This window comes from Ctenopharyngodon idella, chromosome 3 (assembly GCF_019924925.1).
Source record: "Ctenopharyngodon idella isolate HZGC_01 chromosome 3, HZGC01, whole genome shotgun sequence".
In the NCBI taxonomy this organism is placed as follows: Eukaryota; Metazoa; Chordata; class Actinopteri; order Cypriniformes; family Xenocyprididae; genus Ctenopharyngodon; species Ctenopharyngodon idella.
In genome coordinates, this window is record NC_067222.1 from 14,863,879 (window position 1) to 14,886,301 (window position 22,423).

At 35.9% G+C, this 22,423-nt stretch overlaps 1 protein-coding gene across 7 annotated transcripts in view; it reads left to right on the top strand.

Moving 5' to 3' along the window:
• Positions 1-22,387, top strand: part of LOC127508049 (uncharacterized) — a 422,397-nt gene extending 400,010 nt beyond the window's left edge. For all 7 annotated transcript variants that reach the window (XM_051885588.1, XM_051885590.1, XM_051885589.1 and 4 more), the window contains 5 exons: positions 3,717-4,010; positions 4,896-5,207; positions 11,417-11,713; positions 20,772-20,801; positions 21,140-22,387. In XM_051885588.1, the coding sequence (XP_051741548.1) occupies positions 3,717-4,010; positions 4,896-5,207; positions 11,417-11,713; positions 20,772-20,801; positions 21,140-21,240 (1,034 nt within the window). In that variant the 3' untranslated portion in view covers positions 21,241-22,387. The remainder of the gene's footprint in view (positions 1-3,716; positions 4,011-4,895; positions 5,208-11,416; positions 11,714-20,771; positions 20,802-21,139) is intronic.
• Positions 22,388-22,423: the final 36 nt, after the last annotated feature.

Consider the following 22,423-nt stretch of genomic DNA (forward strand, 5'->3'; position numbering starts at 1 on the left):
GACATTTTGCCAACACAAACTAATTATAGACAATAGCAGCAACACTTGTGATGTTAAAGGGTCAAGAATAAACATAAAATGGAGCTAAAAAATCAATACTTTATTTTGCCAACACGTTTCAGCACAGAGGCCTTAATCAGGGCTAAAGTGTCACAGGTGTGTGTAGGTTCCTTTAAATACAGAGACAGAATTCAAACTTTCATTCAAGAACCAATGAAAAAACTGCATATAATATCATCCACCAATCACAACACTTTAAAAGTACATAATCATACATCAACCAATGATTTCCTTACATCAAACACTGCTGAGGAAAAGAAAATATATATACCATGCACACCTTCATTGAAAACTTTTATAAAAATGTACAAAAAATACAAAAAAATAGTATAAAATATTTTTGTGTATGTATGTAGATAACAACGATCATGTTCTTTTATAAACAATACAATATATTGTTTAAAAGGCCTTAAAATATATATATATATATATACACAATGCACACCTTTTTGAAGAACATTTCTATAAAAATTCTTTTAAGACCAATTCTTCATTAATCCCAGTAGGGAACAGACTTTTTAAATAAAAAATCCAAAAAGCCTCCCTTCTTTTTCTAATTAAGTCAATGTGATCTCCTCTTAGTGGAATTTTTATATGTTCAATGCCAAAGAATAAAAAGGAAGACATGGATGATTACATCCTTTAAAATGTTTTGCTCCTGGTTTTATATCACCTCTTTTAATAGAGCTCCTGTGTTCTGTAATGCGGTCCCTCAGTATCCCCTCACTGCAGAGCACTTGAGATCCAGGGGGCGGAGTCGGGTAGGTTAAGGGATATGTAAAGTGGGAGGAGTTGGATCTAGACCCCACCCCCTGGATCTTGTGTTCTGCAGTGAGGACCATCTCCCCTTAAGCGTCGAGATGTTTCTCCAACATACACTTTTTTACAAGGACACTGAATTAAATATTTGACATTTTTGCTGTTACAGGTAATAAATCTTTCAATATGTATATCGTTTTTGTAAACAGGATGTTCAAAACATTTAATATTCCTGGTGTATTGGCAACTGATGCAATTACCACATTTAAAATTTCCAAGAGGGATTGTTCCTGTGAGGGTCTTGATTGTGGGTTTCTTTGGGGAACTAATTTATCCTTAATAGCTCTGGCTCTTTTGTGAGCAATAACTGGAGGATCTTGAAATGTATTTTTTAGAGATGGATCATCTTGTAAAATATGCCAATATTTTTCACCACCTTACCTATATTGAAAGTTTTAGGAGCATATATAGTGCAATATATAATACTGACCCTGAAGATGTCTTCTTGCATTTGTTAGAATTTAGACAATCTTCACGACTTCTAACTTGGACTTTTTGTTCATAAGAGAGCCACTTTTCATTATAACCTCTCTCTTTAAATTTTGATAACATTTGACATTTTTCCATTTCATATTCTTCACTATTTTCACAAATACGTTTTATTCTCGTAAGTTGACTTATTGGTAAACTTCTTTTTAAAGAGATAGGATGAAAACTGACCGTGTAACAATGTGTTCCTATCTGTTGGTTTCGTATATAAGAATGAAGTGAGGTTTTTACCATATTTAAACAACTATATCCAAGAAATTTATTTTTTTCCATGTTAAAAGTTAAAGAAAGTTTTAAACCACTAAGATTCATATTCAGAAATTGTAAAAATTCATGAAGAATGGTAACTTGTCCTTTCCAAAGCAGAAACACATCATCAATATATCTTTTCCAGGAAACAATGTATGGTAAGAAATGGTTGTTCTTTTCATATTAAACACTTTCTTCAAGTAAACCTACAAAAAGGCAAGCAAAACTGGGCGTCTTCCTTTTTATTCTTTGGCATTGAACATATAAAAATTCCACTAAGAGGAGATCACATTGACTTAATGAGAAAAAGAAGGGAGGCTTTTTGGATTTTTTATTTAAAAAGTCTGTTCCCTACTGGGATTAATGAAGAATTGGTCTTAAAAGAATTTTTATAGAAATGTTCTTCAAAAAGATGTGCATTGTGTATATATATTTTAAGGCCTTTTAAACAAGGGTATATATTGTATCTGTTTATAAAAGTACATGATCGTTGTTATCTACATACATACACAGAAATATTTTATACTATTTTTTTTTTTGTACATTTTTATAAGTTTTCAGTGAAGGTGTGCATGGTATATATTTTCTTTTCCTCAGCAGTGTTTGATGTAAGGAAATCATTGGTTGATGTGTGATTATGTACTTTTAAAGTGTTGTGATTGGTGGATGATATTATATGCAGTTTTTTCATTGGTTCTTTGTAAGTTTGAATTCTGTCTCTGTATTTAAAGGAACCTACACACACCTGTGACATTTTAGCTCTGATTGAGGCCTCTGTGCTAAAACGCGTTGGCAAAATAAAGTATTAATTTTTTAGCTACATTTTATGTTTATTCTTGACCCTTTAACACCACAAGTGTTGCAGGTATCGCCTATATTTAGTTTTGTCTATATTCCATGCACCTTGTTAGATGTGTGAAGGTGCACCAGATTAATCATATTACATGTTGCCAACACACACAGGGAGGTACAGTTTCACCTTTAGTAAGTTAGTCTTACCAATAGACCTTTATCACAGCAGAATTGATTACCAGAAACATTGTTGCCAACTTAGCAATTTTGTTGCTAGATTTAGCAACTTTTCAGACTACCTTAGCAAAGCACCTAAAAGCACCTAGCAACAAATTTAGCTATTTTTAAAATTTATTTGGCAACTCTTAACAACTTTTGAAAAGTGACTTAAACAATCTAAATGACACAAAAAGAGGAAACCACTGAACAGCAGCCAGTCAAGCAGCACATCAGCCTGGAGAGAGCTGAAGAAAGATGACAGTACACACTTCATATGTGAATTAAGTTGATAGTTGCAGTTGTTCAATAATAATTGTTCATTTATGATACAGCATGTTATTAGCTTGTGCCTATCATTGTTGTTCAGTTAGGTACACTCAAAGGTCAAGGTCAAAAAGATGTTGTTTATATTACTTTTACAAATAAAATAGGTTTATATTATTATAAATATATTTATATTATGAACAAATCTAAATTAACAGTTGATTTCAAATCATATTTTTATGTGTATTCTACGCAATAATGCAGTTTTGCGTCATGGTTACGTGCTGACGTCATCCCACAACATCATTTAGCAACTTTCAGCAACAAATCCACCCGTCTTTAGCAACTTCCCTGAACATTAATTGGCAACACTGGTTTGATTTCATTGTGTTGTGAACTTATGTTTGCTTTTTTAATTTCGTTGTGTTGTGCACTACTGGGCCACCGTAGAATTCAGACTTTTTTCACACATTTTTTTCTGTATTTGCTTCTTTTGGTTTAAAAGAGGATCTTTAAATAGTCAAGCTCAACTAAATCTGTAGTCTGATGTTTGTTGTGTGGATTTCAGGCTGTTCTGATGGTCAAAACACACATTAGATTTGAGGTCGACTCATTTAATTCATTTATATCTTCATGTAGATTTCTATAATATGGTAGAATCAGAGAAAGCTGAGTTCATTACTGATATTCATAAACTGAGTGAATGAAACATTTGAGATGTTGAACAATTGATCAGTAATGCTTTGTTGTCTGATGTTGTTAGTTTTCTGTTTCTGATTTCTGATCTCTATTTCTCTGTTTCTGTGCTGCTGCAACACTTCAAGTGAATAAATCAGTGCTGAAGGGACGTCCTGTTGCTCTGAACTATGATACTGAAATACAGAAGGATGATGAAATACAGTGGAAGTTTGAAGAGAAACTCATAGCTGAAATGACTGGAGAGAACCGTGAGAAACCTCAATGGTCTGATGATGAATTCAGAGACCAAATGAAGCTGGACCCTCAGACTGGATCTCTCTTCATTCAACAAACCACACCTGAACACTCTGGATTATATAAACTAGAGATCAATGCCAGTTATTATTCAACATTCAGACTCTTCAGGATTATGGTCTTTGGTGAGTAACACAAAGTCTTTCAGTGAAACAGCAGCAGTGTATATGACAGACCTTGTGTCAAAATATGATTATAAAAGTGTTCCAGTTGTGTTATATTAATGATGGAGAAACTCTGACCTGTTCATCATATCACTGCACTGCTGCCATAGCAGATATATACTGATGTAGAAATCAACACACTGTTATGTCAGGAACAAGACCTTCTAGTGGAATTAATGTACAGAGTTGAATCATTAAAATGTGTCTCTAACTATTTTATCAAAGCTGTAAGACTCAAAAACGTCATGTGGTATTTTTTTTTTTTCATGAAGTCAACTGTAAATACAGGCAGTCTCTGTCCTTCCATTACAAGTCTGGGGAAACAAAACTTCAAAGCTCCAAAAAAAAAAAAACCAAAAAAAAACAAAAACGGCAGAGTGGACGGCAGTGCAGCTCCTCAGGTTTATATAGTGATAATGTTGCTTCTGTCTGCAGGATTGTTTGATCAACTTTATCAGTCACAATCCTCCTCATTATTCCTGATCATTATTGAACTGCAGTACAGTCATTATCTGATCACAAATCAAACATTCAGAACCATTTCTTCACACAAACTCAATTCAACACACTCATATTTCATGTCATTTGAGTGGATTTTTACTCTTAGAAACACAGACTGGAGTTCAACACAGTTTCATCAGTGAAACACACATGAGGTGTAGAGATTTATACTTACATTCAGATTTCTACAATGAGAAGTTGAGCTCTTTTCAACTTAAAATAGAGTAAATGATATGTTTGTGATACAGTATGTCAGGTGTGATATGTCAGTGTTTCTTCTGTTTATTTCTGCTGCTGTTGGTTTTCTGGTTCTGATTTCTGTATTTTTCTCTGTTTCTTTGACAGATGAAGAGAAGTCAGTGTCAGTGATGAAGGGGGCGGATGTGACTCTACGTGCCAATACTAAAATACAGACAGGAGATAAGATATTCTGGATGTTTGGAGATGACAGCCGTCTTGTAGCTAAAAACACAGAAGATAAGTGTGAAGAAGAGTCTGAGTACAGTGATGATAGATTTAAAGACAAAGTGGATCTGAATCGTCAGACTGGAGATCTCACCATCAAGACAACTGAAACTGACCACACTGGAGAATACAAACTAAAGATCATCAGAAATGGCAAATCCTCATTCAAGATATTCACTGTTACTGTTTCTGGTGAGTGAAATATTTACTTTCATTGTAATTATAATTTTATTTTAGATCAACATTGTGTCGTTCTTAAAGGATAGTTCAGCCAAAAATGCCCTCATGTCGCCCCGAACGCACAAGACTTTTATTGAATTTGATCCAAATTTTAATGGAAAATTTGGAAAGGCGGGACTTAGCTCACCTGTCAATCATCACCATGACGCAGCCGAATGAAGCGAGAGACAAACTTGCCTGGGACCGGGAAATAACCTCAATTTGTGTGTTATTGTGTGCGTCTGTGATTGATTGTGAGTACCCGTTCTAATCATTAGATAATCTTTGTTAATCGTAGTATGTGATTACAGGTCAATTTGGTATTTCTCCGCAGTTATTGAGTTAATCAGAATGAACAGTGTTAAAGCAAACTAGCGCGTTCACGATTATAATATCGCAGTTTGTGATATCTTCACCCTGTTCCGTATATGTTTATTCATGTCTCAGTGCTACTATGCTGAGAGTTATTCATGTCAAGTTTATATTGGAGTACTGTATGGTGCGGTGTGTGATATTTATTGCCAGTATACGGACACTTTCAGGATTAGATTACAAGATTAATTGGATTTACAAGATTAATTGGACAGTTGAAATAAATGTTGTAAGCAAATATTAAACAAGGATTAGATCGCGTTGTAAAGTGTGAAAACAATCGTCAGGCCACTGGCGCCCTCTGCAGGCGTTTGTTATATTCAGGGCTGGAAATGGCTGAGATTCACTGGGGGGACTCTATATCGGAAGATTTTTTTTTTTTTTTTTTTTATACTTTCAATGACTTTTTAGATGTATTTAAATATAAAATATTGTATAATTATATAATATGCTAGCATTAAACAGGCCTATTTCATGTTTCCTCCAAACAATATCTTCTCAATTATCAAGCAGGCACATGAAAGGTCAATGAACAACATTTATCAACTGTGTGTGGCACAAACATGTTCATTCAACAGAATCTCTACTTGGAGAAAATTACCTGTTTGATTTTGGCCAAATTAAAGATACATTGTCTAGGAATTTGCATATGGTGCATACTGAATTGAACAGGTCACAAACATTTTAAATACATTTGTCCTCAGGTTAAAGAAAACTGAGTGTTTTGGATGGTTACCTCTCAGTTTAGTTTACTTTGAAAATCAGCCATTAAACACATTTAAAGGGGAATCCAGTTTTAATGCAAAAGGAAGCTGATGTGCATTCTAAAAAGCAAAATAATTTGGATAATAATGTATCTAGAAAATATAATATTCACTCATCCCTTTTCTTAAACAATGGTTAAAGAGGTTGAAATGTGCTGATTATCATTTTATAAAAACTTTTTGTTTTGTTACCATAGACATGGAGTTTTTTAAAACATTGCCTTATATTCCTTATATTCCCTGAAATAATTAATACCCCCCCCCCCCCCCCCCCCATGCTGTTTTTACTCAATAAATTGAGAATCATTTTTTTTAAAGTGTTCACAATTCTCCCATGATTCTGAATAGACAACTACAAAAATAACATGTAATTTACTAGAGATTCTGACAAAATGTTATTTGCTGCAGGCTATTTACAAAAACCATTAATTATTTTGAATGAATTTTTTTTTTTTTTTTAAATCGGTTTGAATAAATGATTCAATGACTCAATTATAAAGATGTCACTTGTTTCATAGATGAATCAATGTTTTTGAACACTTCTTTGCAATGAATGATTCAATGACAAATACATTTTTAACAATCATTTGTTGCCACCTACTGGTGTAACGATGTAATTGACAATCTTTATTTGAAGTATCAAGTTACTTTCAAAGGTAATTTACTCTATTTTGTTCACTTCCTTTTGGGATGGGGGACTCGTTGTCTCCCTCGGTTGCTCCCTCCTCCCTCGTGAGGTTTATTTATTTGTTTGTTGCTTTATTTTTGCAAAATGTCCCAAACATGCAAAGTTGGTTGAGAACATAACGGCAGTAAAGTAACAGCCTATAGTTAACAATTACTTGTTTACAAAGTGCCATGGGAAGTCAAACTATCTATTTAAAATGCTCTTATACTGAACATGTTTATTCTTGAAATACAGCCAGCTGTTTCCTAATGGGCATATCTGTCATATAAGCAGAACACACTTTACACATGAGGAAAACTAATGTTTAATCAATAATTCTAGAAGATCCATGAATCTCACTTGTACTTGGCCTTATGAAAAAGTAGTTCTTGTAATTGTTTAACACAGCATTTGTTATAATAAGGATATAATTACAGCTAGACCATTGATGACTCCTCATTGCATGCTTAGGGCAATGTTAACTTTTTTTCTCTTTTTTTAAATCTATTCCCTTAATAGACTATATATTATAAGTTCTTTAACAAGTTAGTTCAAATGTACCACAGTAAATACAACAGAACGTGATAAACTCTAGTAAAGGTGGTCATGAGAAGTTTAAAAAGCTTGCAGGATCATCATCATGTTTTCCCCTCTTTTCATGAGTCTTTTTAGTGGCTGTCTCTAGATCATGTTTGACTTTCTCCATAGCGTTTTACTACATTCTCAATAGAATTCAAATGGGTTTCACATTTTATCATAGGAAAGGCTCGCGCAAATCTTAGCACACTTTTGGAGCGTGCTGGTGAACGCGCCTGCGTCACTCATGCTTATAAAAGCTCCGAACGCATGATTTATACAATTAATTGCCTGATTCTATGTTTCGGTGTGGGGGTTAGATGACCGGCAACAAGTGAGAAGTGGCGGTACGCAAGGCAAAGCAAGGGTAGGCTACAGATTAAGATAAAGACGTGCCGGGGAAGTTGTAAACGACTTTTCTCTAGTGTTGTGACATATTCCCAAGTTAAGGGAATATTAAATAGAGGGCAGGGTTTTACTTTAGCGCTCCTCCTCTCCATCTCTCGCTCATATCAGACTAACGGTTGGAGGGAGTGGTTTAAGCGTTTTATACTTTTCAGATTTTGATTAAAGATTACCACAACAAACAATTTTTTTCTGAGTATTAACTTGCATGGATTAATTGTTCACCACAAGACTAGTAATATGCACTAACAAAGGAAATAGGGTCAGTTTTGATTTCATGCCGATTTTAAGCACATATCAGAACATGGTGCTGTGAGACACACTAATCCATTACATCCAGTTCTAATCCATCCATTTAAGAGTTCAGGGGTCGTATTCACAAAACATCTTAAGGCTAAAAGTAGCTCCTAAATCTGTGAAAAGTTAGGAGTAGTGATGAGGACTCCCGAGGCACTGAGACCAAATCACAAACAATCCTAAAATGGCTGTTGTCGGATGTTCTCCTCAGCAATCCGCCCAAAGACACTGAACACCATTGAGTCAATAGTGATAAAGCCTCGAGTGCTGAGCCTTTTCTTCATAAATGTGATAAATATTATGATTTATAGGTTTTAATCTACGAAGACAACATAAAGATTCATTCATGTACAGATAAAATGTATTAAATGATGGAGAATGAAACATTGCGGTCAAGTACACGTCAGCTATGTGTATATATATGTGTGTGTGTGTGTGTGTGTATGTATGTATGTATATATATATAAAACATCATTTGTCACTTTAATTCTTCAGTCTCTGGAGACGCAGACATGTGAGAGGCGGACAATAGCTGAACACATACTTGTTTATTCAGTGACACTTAGCCTACATTTTAAAACCTTTATTTGAATATGGAAACATGATACCTCATTCTACAATATTTCTCTGATTAAATCACTGACAGAGACTCCTCCCTTATCAGCCAATCATAGTTAGTAAGCGTGATGACATCATCCATATCAACAAGGTCGACCCCGCCCTTTCTCTTAGCTCAAGACTCTCTATTTCGTTAGTAAAAGTTTGTCTCAGCAGTTTTGTGAATAGATTTTAAGAGAAAACTCTTAGCTAAGAACTTTTACTGTTATTTAGGAGAATCTTAGAGGTGAGATAAAATGTTTTGTGAATACGACCCCTGATCTCCAGATCTGCAGAGAGATTTTCACTCTTTTTGTTTTTAATTAGTACATTTCCATGGCAAAATCTGTCAGGAGCTCAGTTATAACTTCCTTAGTCTCAGCCTGTCTGTCCTAGTGTACACTACACAATCTGTTTTCTGAATGCATGTTATTGATCTTATTGTAATTTATAGGTTATTTATTTCTTGACCTTGTAAATTATAACCCGTCTTCCAGTGAAACTGCTGACTTCTCTCTGGTGATGAATGCTTCTCTGATGATTTAACTCACTCACATCCTGTTCCTGCAAGCTTTTATACACTTCACTTACTTGTCTAGTGTGAAACAGGCTGTTGTTTGCTTGTTATCTGCCCTGTGATCTACAATGACAGTTTTTCTGGCATTTGGGAATGACCAGAGGAACATGTAGATGCTCTTTGACCAATTTTTATTTTTTTTAAGGTGAATTCTACGGTGGCCCAGTAGTACACAACACAACGAAATTTAAAAAGCAAACATAAGTTTGCTTTTTAAATTTCAGTGAATCAAGCCACGCAACAGCATAAAGCCACAACACAGTGAAAATGCTCCCAGTCACTAGGGGGCTTTTAGAGCTCGGTAAAGTTAGTTGTCCTTGCCACTGTTCTACAGAGTCGGCAGTTTTACAAAGATATCAATACCACGATTAGTTTTAACAGTATGTAACCACTGTATATCCACATGAAATATTAATTCAAAACCATCTACGTCCATTATAGCTGCATATTTATACCTGTGAATGAATTAACATACTACCATGGCTCATGGGGACGACTGCCAATTCCACCAAGTGATTAAAAACATATATAATTTGTATTCATTAAAATTACTTTTAACATTTAGAAACAGACATGTTCAAATTCCAAAGCTTGTGTAGGTTCCTATTGGTAAGACTGACTTAATACAGGTGACATTTTGCCAACACACACAGGGAGGTACAGTTTCACCTTTAGTAAGTTAGTCTTACCAATAGACCTTTATCACAGCAGATCTGATTACTGGAAGAATTGTTGCCAACTTAGCAATTTTGCTGCTAGATTTATCAACTTTTCAGACTACCTTAGCAAAGCACCTAAAGCACCTAGCAACAAATTGAGCTATTTTTAAAGTCAGCCTGGAGAGAGCTGAAGAAAGATGACAGTACACACTTCATATGTGAATTAAGATGATAGTTGCAGTTGTTCAATAATAATTGTTCATTTATGATACAGCATGTTATTAGCTTGTGCCTATAATTGTTGTTCAGTACGCTGTAAAACGCTGTAAAAAACAGAAAAGGTTCTGGTAATTTTCTGCCAGGACAAGATCTGTTAAGTTGTAACCCTAAAACACAAAATGCAATGTGTAAATTATAATACAGGTAAAACACCTGAGAAAAATCAATATGGATAATTCCTTCATATTAACACAGTACATCGTGCCCTATTTTTAACTAACTACCAATACACTGCTTCAAACTATAATTGTTCAAAATGTGTAGTTTTACTAGTTAATAAGAAAATAAGAAAATGTAATTGTTCAAAAATGTGTAACTGTTCAATAATTCAATGTTGTATTTAAAAATAAAAATATCTGATCAAAAAGATGTTTATTATTTTTACAAATAAAATATATTTATATTATAACAAATCTAAATTAACGGTTGATTTCAAATCATATTTTTATGTGTATTCTACGCAATAATGCAGTTTTGCGTCATGGTTACGTGATGACGTCATCCCACAACATCATTTAGCAACTTTCAGCAACAAATTCACCCGTCTTTAGCAACTTCCCTGAACATTAGTTGGCAACACTGGTTCGATTTCATTGTGTTGTGTGTACTTCTGGGCCACTGTAGAATTCAGACTTTTTTCACACATTTTTTCCTGTATTTGCTGCTTTTAGTTTAAAGGAGGATCTTTAAATAGTCAAGCTCAACTAAATCTGTAGTCTGATGTTTGTTGTGTGGATTTCAGGCTGTTCTGTTGGTCAAAACACACATTAGATTTGAGGTCGACTCATTTAATTCATTTATATCTTCATGTAGATTTCTATAATATGGTAGAATCAGAGAAAGCTGAGTTCATTACTGATATTCATAAACTGAGTGAATGAAACATTTGAGATGTTGATCAATTGATCAGTAATGCTTTGTTGTCTGATGTTGTTAGTTTTCTGTTTCTAATTTCTGATCTCTATTTCTCTGTTTCTGTGCTGCTGCAGAACAAGTGAATAAATCAGTGCTGAAGGGACGTCCTGTCACTCTGAACTATGATACTGATATACTGAAGGATGATAAAATACAGTGGAAGTTTGAAGAGAAACTCATAGCTGAAATGACTGGAGAGAACCGTGAGAACCCTCAATGGTCTGATGAATTCAGAGACCAAATGAAGCTGAACCCTCGGACTGGATCTCTCACCATTCAACAAACCAGACCTGAACACTCTGGATTATATAAACTAGAGATCAACACCAGTTATTATTCAACATTCAGACTCTTCAGGATTATCGTCTGTGGTGAGTAACACAAAGTCTTTCAGTGAAACAGCAGCAGTGTATATGACAGACCTTGTGTCAAAATATGATTATAAAAGTGTTCCAGTTGTGTTATATTAATGATGGAGAAACTCTGACCTGTTCATCATATCACTGCACTGCTGCCATAGCAGATATATACTGATGTAGAAATCAACACACTGTTATGTCAGGAACAAGACCTTCTAGTGGGATTAATTTACAGTTAAATCATTAAAATGTGTCTGTAACTATTTTATCAAAGCTGTAAGACTCAAAAACGTCATGTGGTATTTTTTTTTTTCATGAAGTCAACTGTAAATACAGGCAGTCTCTGTCCTTCCATTAAAAGTCTGGGGAAACAAAACTTCAAAGCTCCAAAAAAAACAAAAAAAAAAAAAAAAAAAAAAACGGCAGAGTGGACGGCAGTGCAGCTCCTCAGGTTTATATAGTGATAATGTCCCCTTTTGTATGCATTGGGTATGAATTTCTATGGAACACTAAAGGTTTTTTTTTTTTTTTTTTTAATTTTCTTCCATATAATGGTGTCCAATGTTGTTTGGACCGAACGTTTTTCAAAATATTTTCTTTTGTTCTTTGCTCCATATCACTTCGCCAAATGTTTTCAGTTATCTCAATACGTCCTACAGCCTACAACCGCAAAAGAAACAAAACCCATGCAAGAGTATGAAAACGACAAATTATTGTCATGGTTTTGTCCTGAAAGCGAATTCACTCTCTCTCTCTCTCTCTCTCAATTCAATTTTCAATTCGGATAGCTTTATTGGCATGACAAAAAAATACATTTTGTAATGCCAAAGCATTTAACCAACACAGGAAAAATATTTAGAACAACAGAACATCTGAGTAAAGCCTATGTGGAAAAAATAATAAACTAAATAAAAATAATTTTAGTAACAAAATAATAAAATAAATAATTATATAAAAAAAATAATAAATAAAAAAGATAATACAGAAATCATGTAACAACTGAATTGGAATTTGAACATTATATACATACATGTGTGTAGGTCTAATGGGGGTGTGTTTGTTTACTTCTGGTTGTCCCTCAGGAGATGGCAAGATGCTACAAATCTTGCAGCTATGTTTTTGGGTTGGGCTACAGGTGTAAAATTGGGGAAATATTTTATTAATTTTGGGGTAGTAGTGGTCTCTGATTTCTTGGTATTTTGGGCATTCTGTGAGGAAGTGCAGCTCCGTCTCCGTCACTCCCAGGATGCAGTGCGAGCAGAGTCTGTCCTCACGGGAGAGCCAGGTCTGTCTGCGCCGGCCCGTCTCTATGGCCAGACTGTGCTCACTGAGTCTGTACATCGTCAGTGTTTTCCTGAGTTTCACATCACTCACTGTGCTCAAGTAGATCGAAGTAGTGTGTTCTCGATTTAGTGCCGAATAACATTCCAGTTTGTGTTGGTTTTAATGGTGTTTGTCCAATGGGTGACGTACTTGTCTTTTTCTGTGTTTTATAATTTGTGTAAGCCGAATGTGTGTGAGTGTGTGTGATTCCTGAGGCTGGCTGATCTCTGCGGGTGTGAGGTCAGGCAGTCTCAGCACCAGCTGGCACAGGGGACTCTTACTTACGCTCAGCTCTTGGTGTTTTAGGGCTTTGTAATGGTATGTGTTGGGGTTGCTTGTTTTTAGGTGTTTCCAGAATTTGATGGCTCTTTTTTGGATGTTTAGAAGGAGAGGGTATTGGCCTAATTCTGCCCTGCATCCGTTGTTTGGCGTCTTTCTTTGGACTTTGAGTATTCTTTTACAGAATTCTAAATGTAGAGTTTCAATCGGATGTTTTTCCCAATTTAAGAAATCAAATTTTATGGAAGGACCCCACATTTCACTGCCATATAAAACAATAGGTTCAATTATAGATTTGAAAAGTTTGAGCCAAATTTGGATTGGGATGTCAATTTTAATTGATCTTTTAATGGCATAGAAAGCCCTTTGAGCTTTCTCTTTGAGTTCATTCACAGCCAAAGCAAAGTTACCTGTTGGAGTTATTTTCAGGCCAAGGTAAGTGTATGTTTTTGTGCTTTCAGTGGTTCTGTGTGATAGTGTGAATGTGTGTGTTGGTCCCTGAGATCTGGAGCGTTTCTAGAACATCATTATTCTAGTTTTTTGGAGGTTGACTGTCAGGGCCCAGGACTGACAGTAATCCTCCAGCAGATTCAGGCTGTCCTGAAGCCCCTCTTCAGTGGGCGACAGGAGCACCAGGTCATCTGCATAGAGAAGACACTTTATTTCTCTCTCTCTCTCTCTCTCTCTCTCTCTCTCTCTCTCTCTCTCTCTCTCTCTCTCTCTCTCTCTCTCTCTCTCACTCACTTCCGGTGTGAGTGAACGGAGTGGAGTGTTGTGAGTGTGGGTGAGTGATTCTTTTCTCTCTTTTCTTGCTGTGCTTATCTGGTATCTTTTGGGTTTTTTCCCCTTTCTGTTGGTAGTTGGGCCGTGTGCTGCCTGTGTTATCAGGGAAGCGTGATGGCCCCAAGTGTGCAGTTTGGCCTCGTTAACGCGACGCCATGCGATTAAAGTGGTGTCCGCGGCAAGCGTTGAGGAATGATGTATGGCTGTTGGAGAAGTTGTGGGGCATGATGGTATTTTATCCACCTCTAGAATGAATAATGCCATGGTGATTTTTCTTAACAGTATTGAAAAGGTTAATGAACTAGTTGAGCATGGAGTTGTGATTAGCGGTGAGTTTGTTTCTGTTCTCCCTCTCTCATTGCCATCAAAGAGAGTTACTTTATCTAAGCGTCGCTGAGGCTGGTCCAACCTCATCGGATCGGGGGTGTTCAAGTGCGACTCATGCTGTAAAGTCTGTTAATGATTCTGTGGATGGGGTACAGATTCTGGGAACCCCGAAAAAGAGCAGTGACGCTGTAGAGAATTCTGTCTTACCGATTTTGCGGAATGTATGTGAGGTGGATTGTGTCGATACAGAGATGGAGCAGAATATGTTCAAAGTTCAAAGAAAAGGAAAAATAGTGATAAACCTCAAATTGTAAAAATTTCCAAAAAAACTGATTTGCAAGGTAGTGATGATCATGAGACAGGAAGTGATAGTGAATTGTCAGACTCCAGCGTAGCGCTCTCTCAGGGTGATTTCTCTAGTCGAAGTTATGATGTCGACGACATAAAGTTGTTTCTCAAATCAACTAAAAATAAGAGAGGTGTTTGTGTTCAGGAATATTTTCCTGATATCAAGCAATTTGTTGAAAAAAAACGAAGTCTAATGGCAGAAGGCTGTTTTACTAATAAAGAAGTTCATCGTTTCAAGAAAATTGTGAGGAATTTAGGCAAAGAATTGAATAATGATGCTTAGAAAATTAAGGGATATTCCTGATCCGTTGTGTGTTGGTGGGCTGTTGGTTTTGTTGTTTATTCTTGCCATGAGTGATGTACGTTTGGCTACTTTGAATGTGAATGGTGCCAGGGATATGAAGAAAAGAGCCATGTTAAATGAAGTAATTAAACAAAAGAACCTTGATGTTATAATGTTGCAAGAAACACACAGTGATGGAGAAAATGCTGCTGACTGGGCAAGGGAGTTTGAGGGGATCTCAGTTTTGAGTCATCATACTTCAACAAGTGCTGGAGTTGCTATTTTGTTTGCAAAGAGTTTTAGTCCAATTTCTGTTGATTTTGACGAAATTGTTAAAGGCAGACTTTTAAAAGTGAGAGCTGTTTTTGAAAGTAATGTGTTTGTATTTATTTGTGTGTATGCTCCAACTGCTGCAGCTGAAAGAATGTTGTTTTTAGATTTATTATGCTCTACTTTACAAAATTGTTCCTCTGAAGAGTTTTTATTTTTGGGTGGTGATTTTAATTGTACTGAACATATGATTGATAGGAATCACATTGAACCTCATTTGCCTTCCCAAAAACGACTCATTCATATAATTAAAAAGCATGAATTGTGTGATATCTGGAGGCAGTTGAATGGGAGTGAAAGACAATACACATGGATTCATACGAGGGATAATGTAATATCTTTTGCTAGACTAGATCGGTTTTACGGGTTTAAACATCAGCTCAAATTTTTTAATAGTTGTTCAATTACTCCAATAGGTTTCTCAGACCATGCTATGGTGCAGTGTGTTTTTGTTTTAGGTTCTGTTAAACCTAGAAGTGCTTATTAGCATTTTAACATTTCATTGTTGAGTGATAATTTTTTAGGGAGTCTTTTAAGTTTTTTTGGGAGAACTACAGGAAAACTAAACCTGAGTTTCCAACTTTACAACAGTGGTGGGACTTTGGCAAGGTCCAGATTAGGCAGTTCTGTCAGCAGTACGCTCACAATGTAACTAGAGAGCTACAACGATCTTTGGAGAATTTGGAAAATGAAATAAATAAATGTAAACAGCTAGCTGAATCTACTGGTGATAATTATTACTTAGAAGTTTCTTTAAGGAAAAAGGCTCGGTTAGGTGATCTACTAGGCTATAAAACACAGGGGGCACTGGTCCGGTCGAGATTTCAAAGTATAGTCCAGATGGATGCACCATCTAAATTTTTCTTTAGCCTTGAGAAAAAGAGTGGGCAGAGGCGGTTAATTCAGGCCTTACGCTCTGAAGATGGGCAGTTGTTACTAGATCCTGTGGATATTCGAAGGAGAGCGGTTAGTTTTTACAAAAATCTTTACAGAAGTGAGTTAAAGTCTGGGTTTGAAGAAGAAAGTGCTTTTTTTGCCTCCCTACCGCAGATGTCCGAAGAGGGTAATGCAGCTCTCTCAGGTGCTCTGAGCTTGGAAGAGCTGTATAAGGCCCTGCAGGGCATGGAGTCTGGGAGGGCTCCTGGGATTGATGGGCTCCCAGTTGATTTTTACAAATCTTTCTGGACAGAGCTCAGGGTGGATTTGTTGCAGGTACTGAATGACAGCTTGTCTAAAGGTATGATGCCGGTGAGTTGCCGCAGAGCAATAATCACCCTCTTACCTAAAAAAGGAGACCTGTTTGATATAAAGAGCTGGCGCCCGGTCTCACTTCTTTGCAGCGATTATAAACTGCTCTCCAAGGCTCTAGCTAACAGGTTATCTGGAGTGTTGGATCAGGTCATACACCCGGACCAGTCCTATTGTGTTCCTCGTAGTTTCAAAATTGTTAAATTTAGATTTTGGCCTGATTTCTCTGGATCAGGAAAAAGCTTTTGACCGAGTTGAGCACTCTTATTTATGGAGAACTTTAAAAGCTTTTGGTTTTTGTCAAGAGTTTATAGAAATGGTCAAGGTACTCTATAGCGAAGTTGAGAGTGTACTGAAGATTAATGGCAGTTTATGCGCTCCATTCCAGGTTGGAAGGGGTATAAGACAGGGGTGTTCTCTATCTGGAATGTTATATTCTCTGACTATTGAACCGTTGTTACAGCAGATAAGACTAAAGGTGAATGGGTTATGCTTACCTAATTGTAAAAATAATATTTGTTTGTCTGCCCATGCTGATGATGTTATGGTTTTTATTAGTGGGGTTGTTGAGAAGATTAAGGGTCGTCTGGAAAAGTGGAAATGGTTGATTTCCAATATGTCTTACAGAGGACGTACTCTTGTTGTAAACAATCTGGTTGCATCTTCCCTATGGCACAGGCTGGCCTGTGTGGATCCTCCACCTGAACTTGGGAGAAAATGTAAAACCTGAGTGGAGATCTTTGTATAAACCGCCACTGTCTAAAAGGGGAGGGGATATACAGTGGAGAATCCTTCATGGTATTATTGCCATCAATTCTTTTATCTCTGTACTAAATCCAGAAGTTAGCTCTGAATGCCCTTTTTGTTGTCAAAGGGAAACAATGTTTCATGCTTTTACGCAATGTTCTAGATTGGAACCTCTATTTATGTTTTTGAAAGGATTCTTCAGCTGTTTTAATGAATTTTTCTCAGTTAAGACTTTTATCTTAGTATAGCCGGAACAAGAGGCATGTTTGCCAGTTGTTGAATTTCATGTTGGGACAAGCAAAATTGGCGATATATATATATATATATATATATATATATATATATATATATATATCAGTAGGAGGAACAAAATTGAGCAAAAACTTTGCCAAAGTGTCATCGGAGTCTTTTTAAGTTTGGTTAAATCAAGAGTGTTGGTTGATTTTAAGTTTTATAAAACTGTGGATGATTTGCCAACTTTTGAGATGATTTGGTGCAGCAATGGAGCATTGTGTGTTGTTTCTGAAGGTGTTCTGTTTTTTTCTTTGTAATTTTTTTCTTTTTTCTTTTCTTTTTGGGGTGTTTTTTGAAGGTTGTTTTTTTGTGATGAATCATTGTGAATAAAGTTGTTTTTTTTTTTTGTTTTTTTTTTAAATTCTCTCTCTCTTTCTCTCTCTCTCTCTCTCTCTAGCACACACACATACAGTACGGACACACACTCGCACAGAAACGTGTTGTCAGCACTGCTCTGACAAATGTATCAGTAAAATAGTTCAGCAACTTAAAGATACAATCCAGATATATTCGGTACCCACTGATAGGGCTGAGCCAGTATTCACTTAAATATGACACGAGTGAAGCATGTTTACAAAAGAAATAATAGGTTAGCAATTAAATGTGACATCGCAGCCATGGAAACATTTTGGTTCATGCCGAATGAGAGAGGTACATGAGTCCATACATTTAAAGAGATAGTTCACCCAAAAATGAAAATTTGATGTTTATCTGCTTACCCCCAGCGCATCCAAGATGTAGGTGACTTTGTTTCTTCAGTAGAACACAAATGATGATTTTTAACTCCAACTGTTGCGGTCTGTCAGTCGTATAATGCATGTCAATGGGAACTCCATCTATGAGAGTAAAAAAAAACACGCACAGACAAATCCAAATGAAACCCTGCGGCTCGTGACGACACATTGATGTCCTAAGACACGAAACGATCAGTTTGTGCGAGAAACCGAACAGTATTTATATCATTTTTTACCTTTAAAACACCACTATGTCCAACTGCGTTCAGCATCCGGTTAGTGAGGTAAAAAAAAAGCGCTCTGATGACGGAAGTGATCTGTCGCGCTTTGCTTCAATGAGTGTGAGAGAGATCACTTCCGTTGTCAGAGTGTGATCAGACCTCATTAACCGGATGTGGAGGGCAGTTGGACACAGTGGTGTGTTTAGAGGTAAAAAATGATATAAATACTGTTCGGTTTCTTGCACAAACCGATCGTTTCGTGTCTTAGGACATCAATGTGTCGTCACGAGCCGCAGGGTTTAATTTGGATTTGTCTGTCGTGTTTATTTGACTCTTATAGATGGAGTTCCCATTTACACGCATTATATGACTGACAGACCGCAACGGTTGGAGTTAAAAATCATCATTTGTGTTCTACTGAAGAAACAAAGTCACCTACATCTTGGATGCGCTGGGGGTAAGCAGATAAACATCACATTTTCATTTTTGGGTGAACTATCCCTTTTAATCTTTGTATTCTGTTTTGCGAATCGCGATCTGGTCACCCGATTATCAGAGAATTTAACAATACTCCGTTAGTTATTCCACTGAACATGGAATCTCTGTTTATTTTCCCAAATCTTCACTTACGCAGGGGATTATAAACATTTGTTTCTTTCGTTCGCATTTAGGCCTATTATATTCACATTCTTTACTGTGGTAAAGTAGAAAAAACACCGTGGGACAGAAACCTTTTTGCTTGCACGTCAATTTCTATTTAACACAGTTTGTGCTTGTTAGACTTTATAAGGCGCGTCAAGTTTATTTGTATAGCGCGTTTCACACACTCCGGTGATTTTTACTTTCGCTTTCTCTGGCAGTGCAAAATCAAATATAGCCTGAATGTCTGAAGATCAAACTCGCTCTTCAGACCTTTTACAACAAGTGTCAGTTGCTTGTAACATCAGGAGATAACATGAAGATATTATTAAAGAGAAATGGTCTCTTTCCTGCTCGTGTCCCTCATCCCTCTCAAAGAACAGAGCGGTGGGCTATCTTTGTGTGGAAATAAGAAATTAACCTATTATTTAGGTTACCATTATTTACCGATATTTATTTCATAGTTTTACAGGCTGTAGTGTGTTGCTTCACTGACGGAATAGCTAAAATAAACACGCACGTCTGTTACCCCTGTTGAAATAACAGCATATGCTGGTAAGGTAGGTTTTGAAGCTGGTATGCTGTTTGAGCTGGTCCTACACTGGTCCTGGACCAGCATGGACCAGCTTTTTTATATTTCAAAATGTATTTCATTGAGGTAGCCTAAATATACACACACAAACATACACACATGCTCCAAATCATATTTAATATGTTTTTAAAATAGGCTATATAAAATAGTAAAATAGTTCCAACAGATTTTGCTGTGGTACCGAAATTGGTACCGAGAACCGTAAAATGTTCATGGTATTGGTACCGACTACTGGAATTTTGGTACCGTGATAACACTAGTACTCGTGGTAAATAAAAAAAAAATGAGATTTAAACAATAAGGCTGTTGAGCTTCTGTTGATGAATGTATCCAAACAGTTGCTCACCTGTGTAATAAAACACAGAATATATTAAAGCATCTCTGGTGTTTCCATGGTTTCTACAAATAAATATCCTCAGAAACCAAGGGTATGATGTCATTGGTAGGCGACGTACGGACACGCTTATTTCTCTGGATTTAAACATTCTTGGAAACATTTGGGATAATGTACACGAGTCAACAAAATATACAACACTGTTCTAGTGGTTTTTGGATATTTTAATCCAATAATCTTACATATTGTGCTTTTAAATAAATGACAGTGTGATATGTCATGTGGTGTTGTTCATCTGAGGCTTGATTTTCCAAATTTTAGTACCTACCAAGGACAAGAGGATTTTTTTTTTTTTTTTTAATTATGTCCTGATATGGAAAACTATGGAATTGTGTGTGTGTGTGTGTGTGTGTGTGTGTGTGTGTGTGTGTGTGTGTGTGTGCGTGCGTGCAGAAACAGCAAACTGTCTGAATGATGATTATGTAGTAATGTCAAACACATATTCATTGTTTTTAAGTGCAAAAACACACTTGGTCTAATGGCAACACTTTCCTTGTATTTCTTTGTTTCTATGTGCCGCCGTCACAGATGAAGAGGAGAGGAAACCATTGATGAAGGGTGAGATTCTGTTGTTTGAATATCTTTAAAGCGTGATCATGATTTGATGTGTGAGATGTGGCTTCATTCACTTTAGTTTTTATTCAGTTTAGTTTTTTCATTCAGTTTTCAGATTTCAAACAGTTTAAATGAACTTTACATTTTAGTTTAGATGCACGAGTTCACAAGTACAATAAATATTAAACTTGTCAAATTAGTGAGATGAAACTCTGACAGTCTGTGTTAAATGATTTTGTACATGTAAATGCTTGACTTTAGTTTTGATGTCTCATATAATATGACTAAATCCAGATCAGTACATCTTTTTAATTTGCCATTGTCTGTGTATTTTCTGACAGATTCCACAGAAAAACGAGAGAATGAATCAGTGACTGTAGAGATGCCGCTGCTGAATGCAGAGGATCTGGATGGAGTGAATGAGCGGGAGAGTTTACTTTAATGAGATAAGACACGCCCACCAGTGTCAATCACTCTGACATCATCAACACTTCAGCTACAACAACAAAAACACATTTCTGCTTTCATAAGCCTCTAGAATCCGTCCAGTGAAAGAGAGAAATGAAGCCGTGTCTGTTGAGCTGATGAACCTGCATGTAAAAAGCTTCTGTGGTTTTATATGAACCCAGAAACACAGTAATCAAACACTTTCTAATGTTACACTTCATACCTGTACCACTGTTAACATAATACTAGTGTGACTCTCACAGCTTTGATTTTCTGTGATTATCGACAGGAATATGATTTTTATAAGATTTTACCACAGCATTTGAATTTGCCGTTTTATGTAATTAACACCAGTGCCAGATTAACGTTCATGTTCAGAACTAATCATGTCTTTGAGATCACATGACCTTCTCTTCATGTGTAGAAGTTCATTAGTGTGAATGAGACTAACAGCTTTGACCATTCAGTGTTATTCAGCTTCACTGTAAGTGACTTTATTATTGTAAAAATAACAATAATTATAACCAACTACTTAAGTTGACAATCTTTTTTATTTATATATATATATTTCTTTTTAAGTTGTAAATGTATGGCTTTTTTTGTTATATGACATAATTATGCTTGAATAAGAGTATATCAAAGATAAGATGTGAAGTGAATCTTCATCTTATCTGAATGATTGTAAATGTGAGTTGAATTTAAAGTGCCTTTATATTCATGCTGAAGCACTTACAGTAGCCTTATTGTACTTCTCAAAAAAAAAAAAAAAAAAAAAAAAAAAAGATGGAAAAAGACATTTTGCATAATACCATTGTGGTGTTTCTTGTGTTATAATTTTTTTCAGAAGCATGTTATTAATGAATATTTGAATTTAAAGTGCCTTTATATTCATGCTGAAGCACTTACAGTAGTCTTGTACTTCTCACAAAAAAAAACAACAAAAAAAAACATTTTGTTCGGATTTAATACTCAGTGTCATGATACCACATTGTGGTGTTTCTTGTGTTTTATTATTTTTTTCATAAGCATGTGATTGATGAATATTATTGCTATACTGCTGATCTTAATGTCTAATCTCTTCTGTCCTCTAGTGGACAGACACTGATACAGCTTTTGCTTCCTAATAAATCTTTTAACATGAATTATTGTCTAGTTGTGTTGATTGTAATGACAAATGC